This window comes from Passer montanus, unplaced genomic scaffold, assembly GCF_014805655.1.
Source record: "Passer montanus isolate IOZ18808 unplaced genomic scaffold, ASM1480565v1 scaffold20, whole genome shotgun sequence".
In the NCBI taxonomy this organism is placed as follows: Eukaryota; Metazoa; Chordata; class Aves; order Passeriformes; family Passeridae; genus Passer; species Passer montanus.
The window spans coordinates 10,424,642-10,445,840 of NW_024366592.1; the positions used below are offsets into that span (position 1 = coordinate 10,424,642).

At 39.7% G+C, this 21,199-nt stretch overlaps 2 protein-coding genes across 2 annotated transcripts in view; one reads left to right on the top strand and one right to left on the bottom strand.

Moving 5' to 3' along the window:
• Window positions 1-248: 248 nt before the first annotated feature.
• Window positions 249-6,580, top strand: STMP1 (short transmembrane mitochondrial protein 1). Its single transcript, XM_039708206.1, has 3 exons — window positions 249-356; window positions 3,568-3,621; window positions 6,116-6,580. The coding sequence occupies exons 1-3, from the start codon at window positions 249-251 to the stop codon at window positions 6,194-6,196; spliced, it is 243 nt and encodes an 80-aa protein (XP_039564140.1). The 3' UTR covers window positions 6,197-6,580.
• A 350-nt stretch (window positions 6,581-6,930) lies between these two features.
• Window positions 6,931-21,199, bottom strand: part of SLC13A4 (solute carrier family 13 member 4) — a 29,933-nt gene continuing 15,664 nt past the window's right edge. The window contains exons 10-16 of the mRNA XM_039708205.1: window positions 18,758-18,859; window positions 17,563-17,664; window positions 16,411-16,506; window positions 15,172-15,304; window positions 14,673-14,834; window positions 13,054-13,191; window positions 6,931-12,345 (exon numbers count right to left, since the gene is read on the bottom strand). Of these exons, the coding sequence (XP_039564139.1) occupies window positions 12,208-12,345; window positions 13,054-13,191; window positions 14,673-14,834; window positions 15,172-15,304; window positions 16,411-16,506; window positions 17,563-17,664; window positions 18,758-18,859 (871 nt within the window). The 3' untranslated portion in view covers window positions 6,931-12,207. The remainder of the gene's footprint in view (window positions 12,346-13,053; window positions 13,192-14,672; window positions 14,835-15,171; window positions 15,305-16,410; window positions 16,507-17,562; window positions 17,665-18,757; window positions 18,860-21,199) is intronic.

Genomic DNA, 21,199 nt, shown 5'->3' on the forward strand with positions numbered 1-21,199 from the left:
TCAATGAATTAAGTGCAGCCATTAAAAGAAGCTGAACCCAAAGTGATCAATAAGGACAATTACTCATGCCACCTAAAAAAAAAAAAAAAAAAAAAGAAAAAAAAAAAAAAAAAAACCAAAACAAAAAAAACAAAACCAAACACCGCTCCGTTTCCCCGAGCAGCCCCTCAGGACGGGCCGGGAACGCGCGGGGGCAGCTCCCCTCACGCCGGGGCGCGGCGGGGCCGGGCCGGAGCCTTTCCCCGGCCATGGCGGCGAGGGCGGGCCCGGAAGGGGAGCAGCCGCCGCCCGCCTCACTTCCCCGGCTGTCGGGTGGGGCGGCAGCGCGGGCAGCGGGCACCATGCTGCAGTTCTTGGTAAGGCTCTGGGCTCCGGGGCGCGGCGCCCCGCCATGGCACGGCACCGCTGCCCGGCCGAGGGGAGAGGGCGCGGGGTCCGGCCGCAGCACGGCCCCGGGTCCGGCCACGCCGCGGCCCCTGTCAGCTGCGCCCGGTGTTGGCTCCCCGGCAGCGCCCCATCCTTGGGCGGCTTCCCTTCTCCCGCTCCTTCTCCCCCTCCTTCCCCTTGTTGTCGCAGAGCGGTGCCTTAAAGCTGCTCTGAAAATGGAGTTCCGCGGCTTGTTTTTCCTCCAAGTCGTGCTCTTAATTTGCCTTGGAGATTCTGCTTGCTCACGGTGATGCTCCCCTTGCTGCTCAAATTTCTTTGTGTAGGCATAAATGCCTCTCCTTTAGTGAGAGCGCCCTTGCCGTTTTGTGCACCCTTAAAAGTGTACCGCCGGCGATGTGGATTTTTATGTATGGAAATTGAAGCAAGGGATCGCGTTTCATTACTGCCCCGAAGAACAGCAGAATTATTAAACTGAATATTAGACTTCATCTTGTGCTGGGGTGAGATAATGGAGCAGGCTCATGAGTTTCATGAAGCAGGTGTTGATACAGAGCAAGAAATTATGGCCTGTTGTGAATTGGGATAGTCTTGCCTCTTTTTATATAAAAAATAAATAAATGAGGCCTAGTTCTCATCCCAGCTTCATAAGAACAAGTGTGAAAGCCTCAGTCATTTCTGTAGCTGTTTATAATCCCTTCTGCACCCCAGTGGAAACCTTCAGTAAGGCTAAATATGGTTAGCCTCTCTCAAAGTATCTGTGTTTACCAGCTCCACTGCTTTCTGCTAATGGTTTTGGGGTTTTTTTTTGTTTGTTTGTTTGGGGTACTCCACTGCTTTCTGCTAATGGTTTTCGGGGTTTTTTTGTTTGTTTGGGTTTTTTTTTGTTTTCTTTTTTGTTTGTTCAGTTTTTTTGTTTTTGTTTTTTTTGGTGTTGCTAGATGAAAATACTTTATAATTACAACTGCTCATTAATTCATGACTGTTAGACGAAATATATAATAATTCTATACTAATTAGTGTACTAATACTAATTCCTGGCTTGGGTGTAGATTGGATGTTTGACTCTTGCACTCCCTGGTTAGGGCTGTAGCAGAGAGATAAAGGAATAATCTCACAAACCTTGTGTTTTTGCAGTCCAGAGTTAAGCTTTAAATAAGCCATTTGTTTACAAAGCACCTTGAAATGCTGGGTGGAAATTGGAAGACCCTGAACCCTCATCAATCCTGTTGTTTTTAGTGAATATGCACATTTTCATTTGCTATGTGTTTTGCTTTCCATATAATTGAAATCTTAAGTAGTGATTTTTTCCCCCCCACTGCTGGAATTGTCAGCTCTAAAAATAAATGTAACTGGGTGGATGCAGTGCTGGACTTTCCAATAAAGGAGTACACTTCAAGGGAGTACTGATCTCAGTGCTATCTCTACTGAGTAAGGGTTGTCTCACAACAGAATATTACATATATTGGGGAGGTTCTAGGGTAAAAGCCTAGAACACTGCTAATAAACAATGATCTAGTTTGTGCTTCCAGGTGGCTTCCCAGACCCTGCTAAAGATACAGGAAATTCTCCTCTTCCAGAGTGATACTCTGAATTAGGAGGAATCACAGGTCTGGTGCATTATTTGTTAGTGTCTCCCAGAGTACATACTTAGCTGTAATTGAAACTACAAGAGCATATGATAACCAGGATGGTATACACAGGAATAGTTCTACTTAAATTGTTAAAGCTAAGTTTAAAAAAGTAATTATACGAATATAAGGATATAATAAAATAAGGAATAAGACCGAAAATGTGTTTAAGAAAATACTGAAGTAACTTGTAGTCAGAGTTCATTTGACAGCTCTCAGCCAATTTTAGTTTTCTATAGATAGATTTTCACCAGTGCTGCTTATGGAGTGTGGATCACAGAAAAGATGAGTTGTGCTGCTTTGGGCCTGGAAAAGATGTCTGGTCAGTAAGTGCTAGCAAAGTTGTTTTGTAGACTGTGGTTTTATTTTTCTTAAAATAGTCTTATTTTGACAGCAGTGACCATGAGCAACAACAATTTTTTTAAATAGAACTGTCCTCAGCTGTTACAAAGAGCGATTTGTGTACTAACAATAAATGAAAACACAATGTTAGTAGTGTCCCCTTTCAAAATAGTTAAATGAGCTTTCATGGTATAGGGCAGACTTATTTTGAAGTGTAACAGCAGAAATAAAATGTAGGATACTGAGCAGTTACTGAATGAAAATCTCATCACCTGACCTTGAAGAGAGGAATTTTTTTCACTCTGGAAGTGTTCTTAAGCTTGAGGATTTTCCTCAGCTGGCAGACAGGGTCTGGACCAGAAACTGTGTTTGTGTTTTGCTCTTGTTCTGCTTCCAGAGTGCATTTTTATGGACACCCTTCATCAACTATAAGTTTGCACAGTTGTCAGAAGAGGTTGTGCCCAGCTTCCAGCCAACTGTACTGCCATGGAGGAGCCCCTAGATCAGAGTGGATTTGGCTGAGATTAATTTTTGGGGGTCAGAAGGCTTTGGCTGGAAGATGCCCAGCTGTTGCTGCAGAAGAGAAGAAGCAGGTTTACATCAGTTTAAATTCATGTTGTGAAGTTTTCGAGTTTTGTTTTTACTTCATACTAAGACATGTATCTCCCTTTCCAACACTGAGCACTTTTCTAGTGGGGTGTTGTTTTAGGCTTTCCCATCAGGGACCAAGAGCTCTGTGATGTGTAGGTCCCTGCTGCTGTCTCCCCCATTTTTCTAGGAGTTACTGCCTTTGTGGGTGTGTAGAGAACCTTACAAGGATGAACACAGCTTGATCCAAATAGTCTTGGGGATGTGGATTGAATAACAAAACTGTGTGGTGTTTTGGAAATGATGGCAAGGTGTTTCTGGTGAGGAAGATGGGGAAAATGGCACCTCTCTGGATGAAAGATGAGAAATTACGTAGGAGTGGAAACTCATTAAATAACTTGCAATATCCCTTTTTCTTTATTTTAGCCAATAAGCATTTGATGGAAGGGTACTAACTTTTCTCTCTTTCTTCCTTTTTAGCTTGGTTTTACTCTTGGCAACGTGGTTGGGATGTATCTGGCATGGAAACTCATTAAATAACTTGCAATATTCCTTTTTTTTCTTTTAGCCAATAAGCTCTTGATGGAAGGGTGTTCACTCTTCTCCCTTTCTTCCTTTTTAGCTTGGTTTTACTCTTGGCAACGTGGTTGGGATGTATCTGGCTCAGAACTATGATGTGAGTATCCTGCTGTTCTCAGAGATAAACCTGTCCTGAACTGAAAATATCTGACCATTTTCCCTTAATTAGAATTGAATCAGTCTTTATTTTGATGGTTTATATTATTTGAACAGAATGCAGATCATGCTGACTTGAGTAACAGGAGAACTGAGACATCTTCAGGAAGAATTACCTCACTGAAGGAGTGGTCAGCCATTGGAGCAGGCTGCACAGGGAAGTGATGGACTCTCCATCCCTGGAGGTGTTCAAGGAATGACTGGACATGGCACTTAATGCTCTGGTGTAGCTAACAAAGTGGTGATTGTTCAAAGGTTGGACTCTGATCTTGTAGGACTTTTCCAACCTTAATTGCAAAAAAAGAAAAAAAAATTGTAACCAAAATATTATCTGTGGTAGTGTAGTGCTTAAAGCCTAAACTTCTGTTCAGTCCTAGAGCCCAGCCTTCTACAGGAAAATATAGGAGAAATAGAAATATTTATCAATTGCTCATGGATTTTGCCAGCACTAAATACTGGTTTCCTGTCTTGGATAGCCTGTCTTCTTACAGTGTTCTCACTCAGTATAACTGTTAATAAAAATCCTCAAAGCATGTGAAATGTCTTTCTTCTGGACTGATAATGAAAATAAGTTTTGCCAGCTTTTTTTGTAAATGTGATACTTTCTCCTACTTCAAAAAATGTATTGACCTGCAGTCTTTCTTTCCTTCTTTTCTTACAGTGAGAAAAGAAAGAGAACTTTTTTTTTCAGTTCTTAGTTAACAGTTTTCAATGTGAGAGGGCAGAGGAAAAAGATTTCAAGCTGAGCCTTCAAAACATGCTTTTACTTTCTACTGAGTCAGCAGAATCCCTTGTAAGGGCAGTGCCACTGTACTTGCTGGCTAGAGGAGTTAATAACATTTTACATATAAATCTTTTAAAATTCTTAGGCAGTCTGTATTAGCCTTAAGAGAAAAACAGAGTTTTTGAGGCTTTGGTGGCATTTATGTTTTGCTTTCCTCTCATCTTCAGTATTGAAATCATCTTGCTTAGAAAAAATTCTATAGTTTGCTTTTTGTTTTGTACAGATTTGGGTGATTTTTCCTGTCAGTCCAGTAAAAGGACTAATGAAACGCTGGTGTTTCTGTCCAATACATGTTTTACAGTGTTACAAAAATGCAGTCATAAGAATATATTTGGATGTATCAATATGTATCACAAGCATTGTATAGTGCTTTTCTGGCAGCACTGATAAAGTATTGCCACAAGAGGGAGACTCAGGCTTTTGATTTGCTGGAAGTAGTTCCCTGGAAATGCAACACTGATTTGCAGGATGAAATGGAAATTTTACTGCTGGTGCTGAAGATGATTGCTTTGAGGTGACATTTAATATAAGCTTGTCATAATGAGGTCCTAATTCTGCAGCTGTACACACAATGTGCTTAGTAATAAATACATGGAGGGTTCTGCTGACAGTGGTGGAGTTCTCTTGGTTTCGTTTAAATGTCAGGCGTGTTACAGGCTGGGCTCTTAATTTCTTTTGCTCAAACAGAGCTTAATTCTGTTTAAAAGAAAGGTTAGAGGAACTTGTTACCAGTTTTGTGAGCCTCAGACCATTCAATAAGAGAACTGCATTCTGATTGCATTAGCTTCTGCTCTGTGGTCAGGTTACATATGAAGTAAAAACCCACGATTTTTTTTTTTTCACAGCTAAGAGTGGAAAATTTACTTTAATTTTGTTTGAATCATACATTATTTTGTAAAATCTTACATTATCACTTCCCAGTTTTAGCTAGTCATAATCTTTTATTTGCTATTAAGAGGTTCAGCTTTTTTTCCCTTTCAAGTTATCAAAATTTACTGTTGGACTATTTTATCAAAATTATTTTATTTGTAAGAGAAAGCTGAAGATTTGGAGCTCACAAGCAGTAAATTGAATTTTCATTCAAGTGTGAAACTGCAATAGGGTGCCAATTTGCAATGCAGTAGAATTCCCCAGTGAGGAATTTGGTTTCCCACAAGATGAACCAGGAGAAATATTCCTTAGTAAATTTCTTGGGAAGATATTTGATGGTCTTGAACATCTCTTTTCCCTTGGGTTATGACTAGTATAGTGCAATCTAATTTCCCATTCGAAAGCCTGTGCATCACTGTTTAAATCTACTTATTCTTGGCAGTTTGTCTTCTTTCAGTCAGGAAGCCAGACTGGTCATGCTAAATTTCCTGTAAGGTGATCCTTTTTCCTTCTTCCTGTTCCCATCACCACTGACTTACAGACTTAATAATCTAAGTATTTCCTGAAGCCTCATATGAGGTGCTCTCATCTGCTGTTTGCCTGATACTGCTTAGATTTAATTTCTGTGCAAGGTAACAGATACTGGAAATATCTTTTAAAAACCAGTTTAAACTGTATGGAATTTCTTGCTGTGTGTAAGGTATTGTCTTTCCTGATGAAACGCACATAGCCCAGGATTTTTTGTTGTGTGGAGTTTGATTGTTTTGTTTTTTCTTTAAAGATTCCTAACATTGCAAAGAAGCTGGAAGATTTTAAGAAGGATGTGGAAGCCAAGAAGAAACCTCCTAATGACAAGTCCTGAAAGTGCAGTGTTCTCCAGGTCAACTCTGTGTGTGCACCAAGGATGCAATTTACCTTTCAGGCAACAAAGGTCAAGTAGAGGGTTGGCATGGCAGGTTGCTCCACTCTTAGTCTCCTAGAACTGGAATATCCTTCTTTTGAAAGGGCGGCTGTGAACTTTTCCCGGGACTGTTTTTCAAGGGTTTCAGAATTTGGATTTGCCTCTGGTGCGTGACTGGATGATATAATTTGTATTTTTCAGTATTTCTTTTCCTAATATTTTGTAACCTGTTTTTACCTGATCCAACTGGAGTGCTTTTGGTCTTGTTACAATTGTAACCTCACACTTGATAATACCCTAGCTCTTAGAACAGCACAAAAGAAATTAAATGCATCAAGAAGTAACTTTCAGAGTTTCTTGTCATTTGTTGTGAGCAGTGGTACTTCACTATCCTTAAGCCACACACGCCAGCAAAGCAAAAAAGCAGCCATTAAAACCCCTGGTGTGTGAGAAAACGCACATCCGTTGTAGAACTCTTGTCTTCTGCTTGAAACCATAATGCTGCAAAAATCCTGTTGTAAATTCTGAAAAATAAAGTTGAAATGATTTCAGGAAATGTCAGTTTTATTAATTCAAGAATCTATCAAATAATTTTTTTCCCTTAAAATGGAAGAGGTCTATCAAGTCTGTAACATGGCTTAAATGACAGAGTCCCCTTGACAGTTTTTTGCAGGACATGGAGAACACAGAAAAGTGCCAGGAAGGTGTTCTTGCTCTTATTGAAAATGCCTGGTAGTGAAGTGCTACAGAGAAGCACAGAAAATGACCTCCATTTGTTCAGGCTCTAGATTAAAGCATACCTAGAGTGCTCCTCCATTAATGTTTTAATTAGGATGAGGATTGTGCCTTCAAAGTGGTTTGTCCTTTTACTATGTTTTCATTCTCATCATAGGAAAACCCATAGAGCATGTGGTCTGTGTTCATCTCAGAAGGGACTAAATCAGAAGATGTACTTTGATCTCTGATGGGTGTTTAGTCCATTAGACAGGTCTAGGGGCATTCAGAAGGAAAAGAACCAAGCTCTGAGCACTAATTGTCTTGCTTTGTCAGTGAAATGTGCTCTTTGCTATAAACAGAGCATCAAAGCTTTAAAGTACAGAACTCTCTATGTACCCATGGTAATTTTCACTCTACCCCAAAGCCTTTAATTTTTGATGTATCTGAGTGGACTCCCAAGTTCAGGAGTTCTCATTGGATCAGTAAAGACACATTTACAGTGTACTATGCACTAAACACTTGCATCCTTTACCAAAGTTTGGTGGTGACATTGTTCTTCCACAATGCATTCCTGAAACAAACTATTATTCATGCAAAGACTCTTCTTCTTAAGCAATATAAATATATGCAAGGAATATTTCACCTGTAATTTTAAATCCTTCCTTTCACCTCTGACCTGAAATGTGTAGCTGACATAAAAGCTTTCAGTCTGCAAATGGTTGAGAAGTTTAAAGCCAGCTCAAGTCAGACAATCTTAGTAGTGATGCAACCAATTTTCTCCACAGGAACCACTCCAAGAAACTCTGACAGGGAGAAATGGTTGTACCACCTGAACCCAGCTATCAGAAGCCCTGTGGTAGCAGCATATGTGGAAGATATCCAGAGAGATTTCCATTTCCTTCAGATTTCAGACCTGACTGAAAGAATTTTCTTCCATGCCCAGAACTGTTTCCCTAGAGTGATAGTGCTGCACAGCTGTTTTGATGTTTTCATGAACATGATGAACTTAGTTCCCTCAACTTCCTCTCCCTCCCCTTCGTTTCCTATTCTTGAGCATTGAAAAATACTGTCTCTAACCCATTCATTTTTCTTTGCTTGCCATGTAAAATGATATTAGTATTTAAAATTGGATTATTTCTTTGCTCAAACATACTTTATTGTTCTTCCCTTTCTTTACATGGGGATGAGAAGTGAGATAATGTTCAACATCTCTGTATTTGTTGCCAAACATGCCAGTTACTCTAAAAATGTTTTGGGAGCTGACTCTTTCAGCTAAGCATTCCAAGCAGATATTAGAATTCTTTTTTGTTGTTGTTGTTTTTTTTTCCCCCTAGCATATTAGTAAGTAAAAAGCTGCAGATGTAGTGCTGTGGGAACAATATGTGCTCGTTAGTATTAAAGACAGGATTTCTGAGGTGTTTCACACTGCAAAACTTTCCATTTTAGTTCAAGCTGGGTTTTTTCCTCCCATGTAGTAAGCTGTAAATCTGGATAACATTATAACACAGCTGATAGGACTTTTGCTACTTCTGAATAACACATTTTACCTAGCCTGAGGTTGTTCTAGGTGATACTAAAATTTGACCTCACCTTTCAGAGGGTGAGCACAGATGAGTGATTGGTGCAGGTCTTGCATCTGGTGGCTCAGAATGCTTTGCATGCACTGGTGTCATAGCAGGGCACAAAAGATGGATGCTCCATGAAGTTAGCTAGGAGCAAGTTTCCCACTTAGCATGGACTGTTAATGTCCATTTCAAATGCCTATGTGGGTAGCTAAAATTGCCAGCTAAAATATGCAGGCTTCCTTCCTTTCCTGAAAACAGTTGTGTTCATGTATTGAGTATTTTGAGACATATTCTGGAGCTGAAGGTTCAAGGCAAAATGGGAGGAAAGGAATATATGGGCTACTGACAGACTTCTAAAACATTTACTGTGGGTTGAGAGTATTATCCTGTGCTGGAAAATGCTGCCCTAAAGCTCTTCTGCCATTAACCAGGCAAGGGTTAATAACCAAAATAAACAAATGCCAGACAGCAAAGCTAATTATTGGCTTATTGGGTGCCAGAACCCAAATAAAGTTGGTGGATGCACCTCACAGAACTTCACTAACATGAATATTGGTTTTACATCCAAAAACCACAGCCCATTGCCTCATGCATCTACCTGGTGGGACGTGGCAGTGACTAGCAGCTGTGAATGTGGAAGCATGCCAAAAGCACCAAAACAGGAGAAACAGTCTGTTGGGGAAAGTCCTTGCCTGAGGCCACTCCAAATGCCCCTGTGACATGAGTTACACCAGAGCCTCCTGGAAATGCTTCTGAAGAAATACTGTTTGAGATGTGCAAGAGCACCGAGCCATTAAATTTACCTCCTGCTATTGCTGTTCTTACTGAAGAGCATTGCTAGGCACCCTGTTTGATTTTTGAGTAATCCCAGGTCTCCCTAAGGCTGGATGGAATGGCAGCTGCTGGTCTCTCACAAATGAGAATATCCTGTGTTCATATCCCCTGGGAAATCTCTGGGATAGCAAGGTCTGGTGGGAGCTGAGCAGAGCTGAGAAATCAGCATTAGGAGGGCAGAGAGTGATTTGTTGCTGAGCAGCAAAGCAATTGGAAGATGCTGGTGGATGAAGCATGAAGTGAAAAGGATTAGAAGATGAGTTGCAAGCGAAAGGTGCAGAGCAGCTAAAGCCTTGGGAAGAAAGCAAGCCAGAAAGTGTCTTGGCAGGGGGAGAATGATCAAAAGTATCTTCAGTCACTGTGAACAAAGAGGTGTTCTGCCTGCTGTGTGTAGGGACAAAACTGTTGGTATTGCAGACATGCCCACCCACTGTAGTGCTTGTCCTGGAGGAAGTTGCCCATGTTGGTGAACAGACATTGCAGCCCTTCCTCTCCTGCTCCTGGGGCTTCAGGATGGAGCTCCTGTCAGGGGAGGCTCGAGTGCCTTGCTTTGAGCACCATTTTGGGGTCCCTGTTCAGAGCAGCCTCCTGCTGGGGAGCAGGTAAACACCCTGAGCAGGGAGGGGAGCAGAAAGGATGAGGAGGCTCTGCATGGCAGAGGCTGCCCTGAGCTTTGTGTGCTGGAGTGCAGCAGAGCAGCAGGCTCAGGGTGAGGGGAACACAGGAACAGGTGAATGTCACTATGATATTTTATGGAAAATCCTCTAGTAGGATTTTTTCCCTCCTGAGAAGCTGGGAGCCCCAGGAAAGAAATGTAAACAGTAACTATCTGCTGCTGTGGAATGCCACAGGTGCATCTTCCATTGGTCCTGTTGGTTGTTTTCACTTGATGACCAATCACAGCCACGTGTGCTGAGGCTGTGAGCGGTCACAAGATTTTTGTTATGCACTCTATGTTATTCTTGTTTGTAGCCTTCTGATCATCTTTTCTCTCTGTTCTTTTAGTATAGTTTTTATGTAGTATTTTAGTATAATATATGAGGTAATAAATCAGCCTTCTGAGAAAATGGAGTCAAGCCTCATGTCTCCACACATAGAGCATTCACCTCAACAGGTGAGCTGGGAGAAGAGCTGGAAAAAGTGAGGCCAAGGTCTTGTTTTATGCATAGAGGGACATGGGGATGCTTTAGGTGACTGATGCACAGAAACACTTTGCTATTCAAAATGAAATTTACAGGAACTACCAGGAATAGCAATTGTTTTGCTAAAGGATACATCTTCCTGCTTTTGGAACAAGGGCTAAGACATGCTTTTTGTTTTTTTCCCATATTTCTCCCTTCTGCCAGCCTGAGACCTTTTACTGTACCTGTTTATTTCCAATATGAGTCTGTGGGATCCCTGTGTTTTGACAGAAGCAGTAAACCAAAACCTGCTGCTGTCTCAACACTGCTTCTCTAAGGTTTTGCTGGGTTATGGGTGAAATATATCCAATTTGTATGCTCATGGAGCACCAGAATGTGCAGTAGTGAATAATTTATTTTATTGACATTTTATTTTTGCAGAATACATTCACATCTAGAGAGCCTAGATTAAAAGTGGAAAGCATAAAAATTCATTAAAGTGTATGTGTGATTACATGAGATTCAATCATTCTAATATACAGCTTAAATGTATGACATTAAAGAAATTATTAAAAACTAGACATAATACATGAGAAGACTTAATGAGTGTCACAGAGATCCAGTGAGGAAAGCTGGGAATTTATTGATAAGAGATAAAGAGATTGGCCTTTTAGCTTGGTAGTTATTTACTTTATGCCACAGTTTCCTACATTTGAAGTGCCTGCTCTCTGGGCTGCTAGAGAGCAGGGGGTGTGAGATTCAAGTGAATGCACAGGATGGGGAGATACACCAGCACCACTCCACTTCAGCCCTCTCCCTTCTTACTGGAGCAGCACTGAGTGCCATCAGGAATGAGACTTTCTCAGGCAGGGGAATCATAAGTGCATAATTAAACAGCAGCCAAAGAGACAGGAGAGTGGTAGGGGTTGTTGGCCTGATATGGTTTTGCTGGTCACAGCTTCCCCTGCTGAAAGAACTCCCACTGCAGTAATGATGAAGAAGGTCTTGAACAAAACTTTCTGTTTCTGAAACTCTTCCTTCCAAAGCTGAGATTGCAAGTACTGCAATACTGGAAATTTATTTATTAGTGCTGTGGAAAAAAACCCCATATTCTCCTTCCAAGGAGATTTCTCCTTCCTCTCTGGAGCTTTCTATTATCCCTTTGAAGCACTGTGCTGGTAGTTGGTAGCTGGATTTCTGTCCAGGTCATATGAGATAGGTGGAAAAATGGTTTTTGCAAAGCAATGATGAGTCATCTAAAAAAAACCAAGAATAATTTACCTCCAAAAAAGTAGGCTTATAAAACTCCTCTGGGTTTGGGAATAAGGCTCACCCTACATTCAGTGTAGGGGTCACTAGTAGGACTGAATCTGCTGCTGCTGAGTACAGCAGTGTATGTGTACTTGTCTTCTGCCACTGGAGTCCTGCATACAGGTCCTACCTAACTGCTCTAAGGCATGAAAAAGCTATAGGGAAATAACTTGGAGGAGTGGATTTTTTTCTGAGTTATGGTATCCCAGAGAAAGCAACAGTAGAGCAAAGCTAATCTCTCCTTTTAACTCACGCTGATTTTCAGAACTGAAAAGCTGTTGCAGAAGACATCCCAGTGGATTTTATTCACAGTTTTACAGCAGATCCTGGTTCAAGCTTCCTTCTTTCATATGTGAAATGAAGGTTCAATATTTTGTCCCAGCTTGCTTTGGTCTTGCACTTTTGCTTTTTTTTTAGTTGAAGATTACATTTGGCTTGTGATGTTGCTGACTGCTGCCCATTCTGGAAAGGTGTTCAGCTGGAAGAGCCTAATTCCCCACGTGTTGATGGCCACCATGACAACAGCCAGGCCAATCAGATTTACACCCAGGCCAGCTTTCACCTGCAAAAGCAAAATGCATCAGAGCAACTTAATGAAAACAGTTAACATAGGGATAAAAAACCCCAAACCAGTAATATTTATACTGACTCATATAGAGTGTGATAATTATGTATAGTGATTTCTAGAGGAAAAAAAAAAGCATAAATGAGAGCATATGTGTCAGGGTATATGTTGGAGTATTCAGGAATTAACATTCAGGTTAGAGACTGTTAGTTAGTTGTGAATGTTAGTTTATTGTGAACTGCTTAGTTTGTCACTTGTACTTCTCAATCAGATAGGATTTCTCAATCAGATAATCAGAATGGGGAGTTAAACCACACATAACAGAGTGATACATGACTTGCTGTGGAGCTATGTGATAGATCTAATTTCTTATTCTTTCTTGTGCTTGTCTTAGTAGGTCAGAGCTAACAGGATTGTGTACTCCTAAAGCTCTTTAGATCATTACATTAAAATAAAAAATACAAATAAGAAGTGTGTGCATCCTACAGCAGATCTGTGGTTGTTCTTAATCAGACAGCTCTATTGTGTAAGAGCAGTTCAGACATCACTACTTAATATTTGCAGCAATATAGTAATTATTTCACCAATGCTGCTATTATTATTATTATTACTATTTATTATTATTATTAGCAGCAGCATCTTGATGTGGGATTAGGTGTTGGAGTTGATGAAGCATGGGAGGATGTACCCAGTGCCAAGACTCACCATATCTTTGATCTGGCAGTGCCCATAACTGAAGACAATGGCATTTGGAGGGTTACCCACGGGCAGCATCACCGCAAAGGAGATGCACATGGTGACAGGAATCAGGGTGTACAAAGGGTTGATAAGCAGGGTTTCTGACTGGAAGAACAGAGGGAGAGAAGTGTTTCACCTGATCAATAAAAGTCGCTGCTGGCAATGACTATGAAAGGACCCTCTCTGCTGTAATTTCTAAACTTAAGTGTGAAAGTATTTTGTGGTTGGTTGGTTTTTTAGAGCAATGCCATAATTTTGGGCTGGTCATGTTCCAGGGATCTCTCTTGAGGCATTTCACACTGAGGAAGGGTGGAGTTTGCTACTATTAGGACACTTTTGCTCTTTCTCCCACTTGTTCTCTGTGTCATTCTGTTTTGTCTTGTGGACCTTAACACTGACTGCTGTTTCAGTCTTCATCCACGAGAAGTCACAACAGGTTAACACAAAGCACTTGCTTCTTCCAGTTGCTGAATATGCTGAGACCATTATGTGATGTTCTCCTGAATACCAGTTAAGAGAACCAGCTCTTCATGATCCAAATTTGCATGGTGAGAAGGCAGAGATGATGGAATATATTTTACAGTGGGCTAAAGAATGCAGTTTTCAGTGGTGATAAAATTTTCCATTTTCATTTGCATTGCTTTGGCCCAGTTTTATATGAGAGGGAAAGGGAAGGATAAACAAGGCTACTATCATTTTGGGGAGGGAAGTGTCTCCAGGTTACTTTTGCAATCTGAAAAGGGAGTCTGTCTTAAGGTGGCAGTTCACATTATAAGTAGATTACTGCTCTAAATATTTTTCAGGAGAATGTCTTTCTGCATGGAGCAGAAGCAAATCTGAACTTCTAAGCCACAGAAACACAATTACATATTGTGATCTGACCACATCTTAATATTAACTCAGAACTGTGCACATAATATGCTTTGGGACAATCCCATAAAATAGTTATAATAGGGAAAGATGATTAACGACCTCCATTCTTGGACAGAAAAGTTTCACATGACACTAAAAAAAAAAGAAATTTTCTGTAGCTGCTATTCCAATATAAAATTAAATTACTCTCTCTTTCTTCTACCTTTGTCAAGAGCATCCTGATTTTTTCTGCCCCTTACAAACACCTCTGCTTTCCATGGTGGAAGACAGTATGCTTTACCAGATCAACCCCTTGAACACTTCTAAATCTGAAATAAAATTCAGCACTCCAGTCTTTTCTCACAAGTATGGAGCAGATGACTACCAAGTAATGAACAACACATTTAAAGTAACATTGACAGAAGCATCTCAAGCTTCACGTGAAATTCACGTGAATTAACATAACTTATTAATTCCATAATCACCTTTTCTTGTACCTGGCATATGAATTCCTCAGTGCACTTTGCCTGAGATGTATTATAAATTCCATGATGCTCAAATATGCCTTTGGCTGCTCAATTATGTTTTTGTTCCTAGTTTCAAGACTACAGAACAGTAGCTTGGGAACTGAGGCTGGGTTTCATGTGGACAGAGTGCCAAGACCCTGACATCCTGAAAATTCCCACAAGCCTATGAGGAAACAACGGACTGAAAATGCCACTATTTTAACTCACCATACTGCATAAAATAGGCAGAAAGATGGTTATGGTTGGTGGATTACTAACAAATTCTGTTACCATGGACACCAAAATGCAAGCCAGCAGAGTAACAGCCCAGGAGGGAAGGCTACTCAGGGAGAGCATTTGACGTCCAATCCACGTAGAGAGGCCAGAGGTCTGGGGAAAGGACAGAAGCACAAGAATTACTAAATATTTGGTATGTTTGTCGAACAGATTCTTCTTTCTGTGGCAGTTTACATCAGAGAATCCCACCAGCAAATAAACAAAGTTCAGGTCAATGCTTTCTGCATTTCCTTTTGCTCAATAAACTAGATTTCACTGCAGTTTTTAATAAATATCAAGAAAGACATATATGGAGTGCAGGAAGTGCTGCCTACTGCATTATGTACAAAATTTAAAGTATCCACATCATAAATCCAAACTGGGGAGCATACAAAGGAATAAAAGGTTGATAATATGTTTAGGAAGGAGGATAAAAAATCTACACCAGTACCTTACATCCAGCTGCTAAGGCATAACCTCCTCCAACCAGCACTACAATCTCCCAGGGCATGGTCTTCTGAAAGTCCTTCCAGGTAATGATGGGCTCCAGTGTGTTGATTTCTGTTGACTTTTCACCATCTCCTATATGAAATAAAGTGTGTGACCAGTATTTACTGCCCTTTTTGCAAAGACTTTCACATTTTTGACAGGAACAGAAATGATTGAAGATGCATGGGACAACTCTAGATAGCCTGACCTCACAAAATGCAGTGTATTAATTCCAAATATCCTGACTTTCCCTTGGCTGCTCTGTTAATGTAAATAGTTGTAAACCCCTGTGTTCTCATGTTACAGCTTTTTGAGGGACTGTGTGCTGTGTTGTGATATGCATGTGCATATATCTGTAGACCACAGAGGTGGTGTTACAATGGGACTATATTATCAAAGAAGGGCTATGAAGTAGGCCATGATGCTTGAAGTGCATTTAGACCCCTAGATTTTATGTGAGGACATTAGGGGGTTTTTTGTGTCTGAGTATTTTCTAAAAGGAGGAGTTAGAGAGTGTCATATTTTCCTAAAACCTGTACAAAATATGACAGCATAAAAATATATCTTTCTATGTATTTATAATCTTTATATAGGACTGTGCACACAATTGTATAGCACTGCTGAAAGACTGGTGCAGCAAACTGATCAAACCACTGAGTGCTACCTAAACACAAATGTGAAACAATCTCATTATCAAGAAGACTGTGAGAGAAGCATTGCACAAAATTGGAACATTGTCCGGCACTCTATAACCTCTTTAATGTTTATCTTAAGATATTACAGTGATTTCCACTGTATAAGTGAGGACTAATTTTTTTACTGGGGTTTATCTTGAGCTGATTTTGCATTATAGTTTTTTAATATGGAACTCCATCTAAACATTTCTTAAAGCTCAGTCCTCAGTCCTAAAGTCTAATTACTCTGGTAACACAGAAGAGGTGGCAGTCTCAGATTCAAGACCTGTTTGTCATCCTCTGGATGAGACAATATGAATTATGGCAAAGGAAACAGGGATCTGATGCAGGATGGGCTGGTATCAGAGGAGAAGATGAACCTTGACTTCCCAACATAAAAGTATCTTGGAATTTTTACAGACACACCCCCCCCCAAAAAAAACCCCAAAAAACAAAAAAAGAAAAAAACAAACAACTAGACACTTATTCTTATACCAGTTCTCTTTCTTACTGCATTCTCCTCAGCTTTTCTCCTTTTTCCAAAACATGGCTTTTTTGCTGGAATCAGGAAAAGGAGAAACCCAAGAAATACAGAGACAGTGGCGTCAGTCCGGTAACCTTTCCTAGGAAATAAATAACAATGTTTTCATAAAAAGACGTTAACAGAAACATTTCCAAACCAGGTACATAGCCCCAAGCACATTTCTGCAGGTACAGTTGTACCTCATCTGAAGTCATACCAACAACCTACTAGAAAAATATGCCTGTGTATCAAGGGTACAAATTGGATTTTTTCCCATTTATTAAAGTGATTCTGGTAGGCAACTTCAATCACAGCTCAACAATTTTTAATATTCTGATTGAAGAAAATAATCCCTTTTGGTTTACAAATCTATTAACTTGGAGGTACAAAAAAAATAGTGTTTACTGTAGTGTGAGAAACAGTAAACACATTCTGGGGAAAAGTCAAACCCAGGTGATCCTTTAGAAATGAACTGTAGATTGATTTTAAATTAAATGTTTAAAACTCTTCCTGTAAAAGTATTCTGAAGAGTACCAAACTCCAGTGATCATCAGAAAATCACAGTATTAGAAATTGGTTTTCTGTCAAAATTTGAATGAAAAATTAAAGTAATTTTATACAGTGGCAGTATAAAGAAAAGTTACATTCAAATCACTTATTCTTTGATGTGCAAAGTGTGTTATAGTAAGCTTTAATATAAAGCTTTAATATAATTTGTTTCAATATTATTTAAAATAAAAGAAAAAATATTTGCTTTAGTCACCATTCTCAGCAATATTTAATTGAATGGACATTTTCTTGATAAAACACTTTTTTGTCAAAAATTTTAATTTCAATTATCACTGCAATATATTCTAGTGAAAACTTGTTTATGAATGTACTAAAATGTTTTAAGCTCACAATCTGACCCTCCTTTTACATTTGAAATGGTTTATTTTCTCTACTTAATTCACTTTGAATACTGAGAAATAATGGAATTTTTCACTATACGAAAAAATATAATTTAAGAAAAAAAATCCTAATTTTTGAATAAAGACTCCATTTTTAATGCCTTGTTAAATGTGTCTGATGATGTCTAAGGCAGAAAAAATTATTGTAGAAAGTCATAAGAAGCAAAGCTGTATTCCTGTGCAGTAGTTATAGGGATTTTACTCACTTCTCAAAAAAAGATGACCATCCTGGTACAAAGCCAGGCTCACGAGTGAACCAAAGCAAGGTCATCAGGATGAAGAAGAATCCAGTCACCATCTCAGGATAGCTAGAAATAAAAAACAGAGAAACAAGGCAGTAATTCCAGGGTCTGTCTGAAAACTCAAGAGCAAGTTCCAGAAGAAGTAAGAAACTAGAAAGTGGCTTCAAAAAAGGATAAAAATCATATAAAATAGCAAGGAAGATTAGTTTGAATTAAAGAATTCTAGATTTGGCTCCCAGCTGGGAACCATCTAAATCCAGTAAGAAATAGGCTAAAAATATCCATCTGTATTTGCAATGCTATCATTCATGGGCAAGACCTGAAGGAAAATATTTCTAAATGCTTGTTTTATATTTGCATTATTATCTGATTAAATGTGTTAACAAGGTGAAGTTCATATTAGCATTCCACTGTAAACACATTCTCTTGCATTTCTTAGAAGGATAGAAAGCCTAAGAGCAAATGACAAATTAGCACTGATGGTGCACACAAGGTGACTTGAGGATACTTGAGGTGGCTTGATGATTTTTAATTTAGCATAGATTTAAATTAAGAGCGATTTCATATTTAGGCACAGCCTGAACAACAGTTTAGTTTCACAGTTTTATTGTATTCACGCAGTTGATCTGTCAATATTTCAGTCAAACAGCACAAAAATGTTTTGTGAAGAAGGAATTCTGTGCCATATCAGCCCTTTTGAAAATGAAAATGTTGCCAAATAATCTTTTCAAGAGACATTTCTTGTCATCGTGCATAAATAGTATGGGCAACTGGGAAAGCTGAACAACACATGGCCGGGAAAAAGCCTTTTTTTGAATGTATATCCACTAAAATAAGTACGTGCCTGCATTAGGAGAAGGGGTCCTTTAGGGTTCAAAGACAAACCTGGACTTAGATGACCTTTGAACCCTGGAATAAACTCGAATCTTTTATTTCTTTTCCCTTTTTCCTCAGAAAAAAAAATGAATTGCATGTTAGCACACATGCTTGTAACAAAGTCTTTGATTTTAGTTCATTTTTGCATTTTGTTCTATTTCTATACTGGAGAGGAGGAAAAAGAGCTGAGAGCTTTAGAATGCGCTACATGAGCCCAAGGCAACAAGGAACGCTGTAGGAGACAATGAGAGACAAATTCCCAAGGAAGGCAGGTCTGGTTTACCTAACATTTCCCAGTTTCTTGTATTCCTCTTGAATTCTTCTCTCTGACATTTCTTCCCGTTTGGTCTTCTTCTTCTTGCTCACAGAACAAGTCTCTTTAAAACTGAGATAGCACAATAAAATTAGGCAAGGGCATAATGAGGGGGGAAAAAAGTAATTGGAAAAGCCCCAGCAATGGGGTAGACTGAAAATTCTGGTATCAGGGACTGTTGGGAGAAGATGTGACTGAAACAAGGCCTGATGGCAACGGGAAAGGAAATTATTGCTCTTGCTATTTCATTAATCTGGTTTCAAGTTCTTGTAAGATTCATTTCTAGACATAGTTGGAAGGTCCCCAGGGTGCTCTGACTAGTACTGATTGGTATCACTGAGCCATCTTGAGCCATGGCTGGGCTCCCTCTGCGTAGGCTCCCTCAAAGAGCTGCCAGAAACCTCCCAAAGCTACAGCTAGTGTCTATCATCACGTGGAGAGATTGTGACAGAGGTCAGCTATCAATAGAAATGCTTCATGGGCTAATTATGCTTTCCTGGATCAGGGTTATCCAACATATTTGGGGTCTGCTCTGGCTTTTGAGACCATATTTGCCTTGAATAGTCAGGATCCATAATGAGGGAAAGCTGTGCTTGGGATCCCATTAGCTGCCATGATCTCTCTGCTTCTACTGTCACAATAACATTTCTTTATAAATCAGGCCCAGCCAGAAAAGCACCACAGTGGCCAGGGGAGTCAGCCTGGTGTTTTGTCCAGGTGAAAAATGCCTGTGCTTCTGCCAGGGACGTGAAAACATGTTTCCTAGCTGGATATATTGAGCCTCCTGTACACTTGTACGGATGTTAAGTGAATCCCATAGTTTATTCAGTTTTCCTTCATTCTGTAAGAAAGCATGGACATTCTTAATTGAAATTAAGATGCTTTCAAGCTCACTTTAACCCTCTCCTGTTCTTCTTTCCAGAAGTGTTACCTAGCTGTGTTTTGAGCCACAGATTCCTCCTTTTTCACTCCAGCCGTACCCTCTGTCACACAGAGGTGTAACAGGATCTAAGCCAGTCTATAAAGATGCAGCAGCAGTGACTCAGGCACCATGGCAGCACAACTTTTATAGTTATTTAAGGTGATAATGGGTGCTTTATGGTTCCTGCTATTTCAGTATCTCATTGGGTACCTCACTAGGCACCCAAGCTGTGGCACTGGCCAAACCATGGACTGCAATCTCCCTCAATGTATCTGCTTAAGGTCAGATTCACAAAGGAGTTTGCATTGCTCAAGATCCAGACAGGCCCTGCCTGGCCAACAGAAGGACTTAATCAGGGGTTACATTTTACATGGACAAATATATAACACTTTTTTTTTAGCTCACTTAGCATTGCTCTTCATTTATATGTATTTTAAATTTCCTTGCAAATCTTGCTGTTAGACTTTAGTAAAATCTACCAGCAGGGAGAGAGGAGGCTGGAAGAGCCCTCCAGGCTGGAAGAGAAGAGCTATATGGTTTATTAGGGGCAGTTCTGTAGTAACTTCCACCCTTAGCTCTTCTTTGCTGGCAATGATCCTTTGATGAGTCCATTCTCTTTCACCCTTGACCTGGTCTAGGGCCTTAAAGTCTGAAATGCTGTTCCAGCTAAACCAAGCAATAACAGATTGATGGCAGAGGGCTTCCTAGGAAAATAACATTACAGGAATTCATGAAACATTTATGCATAAGCATTAGGCAGCTGTTTCAACATATTCCAAGTGTTTCCAGGCTCAGGAGGATGTGAAGGCAGAGAATTGAAGCCCAGTTCCCAGCATAATATGTTCTTTAATGAAGTGCAGTGAATAGAAGTCAGAGATTAAGGAACCTTGGAATCAACTAGTACTTCTCAAAAAGTCAATAATGCTTTAGTCTCTGGTATTATTTAGAACAACATTAATCAGCATGAAGTCTTGGATTCGATGTGGAATTTCAATTTTTTTTTCCAAACCAAATTAATTGAGGGTCATGTTAGGACCTGTTTCTTCTCAAGATTAAAATAATGTGGCAGAGGGAATTTATATTAGCCTTTTAATTTGGAACTATAAGACTCAGAAACTGACTGAGAGGGGCTTGGAGCCATTCACCTTTAAATTACTTCTTCAAATCTAGTCAAGGTCAGCAGCAAGCAGAACTCATTATCAATTTATTCATTGTCCTGGGTGAAGTAGTGATGTCAATTCTGTTTATTTTTAAGAGTGAACTAAATCAAATTAAGCAAATTTAATTCAGAGTAAATGTGTCTGCATCACAATTCAATGCAGATTAACAAAGCCATTCTAAAGGCACACATTTGGCAGTTTTCATTAACTTTGTAAAGACAATATGTGGTACAAATGAACTTGAAGACTGAAACTTTTTCTTATTTTGGGGCTTAGGGACTGGTATTAAATGTATTTGTTTCTTAGGCTGTGAGTCCCTTCCACTTTAAA

Excerpts from the sequence above, each read along its gene's own strand:
- STMP1 (XM_039708206.1), top strand. The coding sequence starts at position 249 with ATGGCGGCGAGGGCGGGCCCGGAAGGGGAGCAGCCGCCGCCCGCCTCA. Across the intron at positions 357-3,567 it reads GCACCATGCTGCAGTTCTTG|CTTGGTTTTACTCTTGGCAA; the intron begins GTAAGGCTCTGG and ends CTTCCTTTTTAG. Across the intron at positions 3,622-6,115 it reads ATCTGGCTCAGAACTATGAT|ATTCCTAACATTGCAAAGAA; the intron begins GTGAGTATCCTG and ends TTTTCTTTAAAG.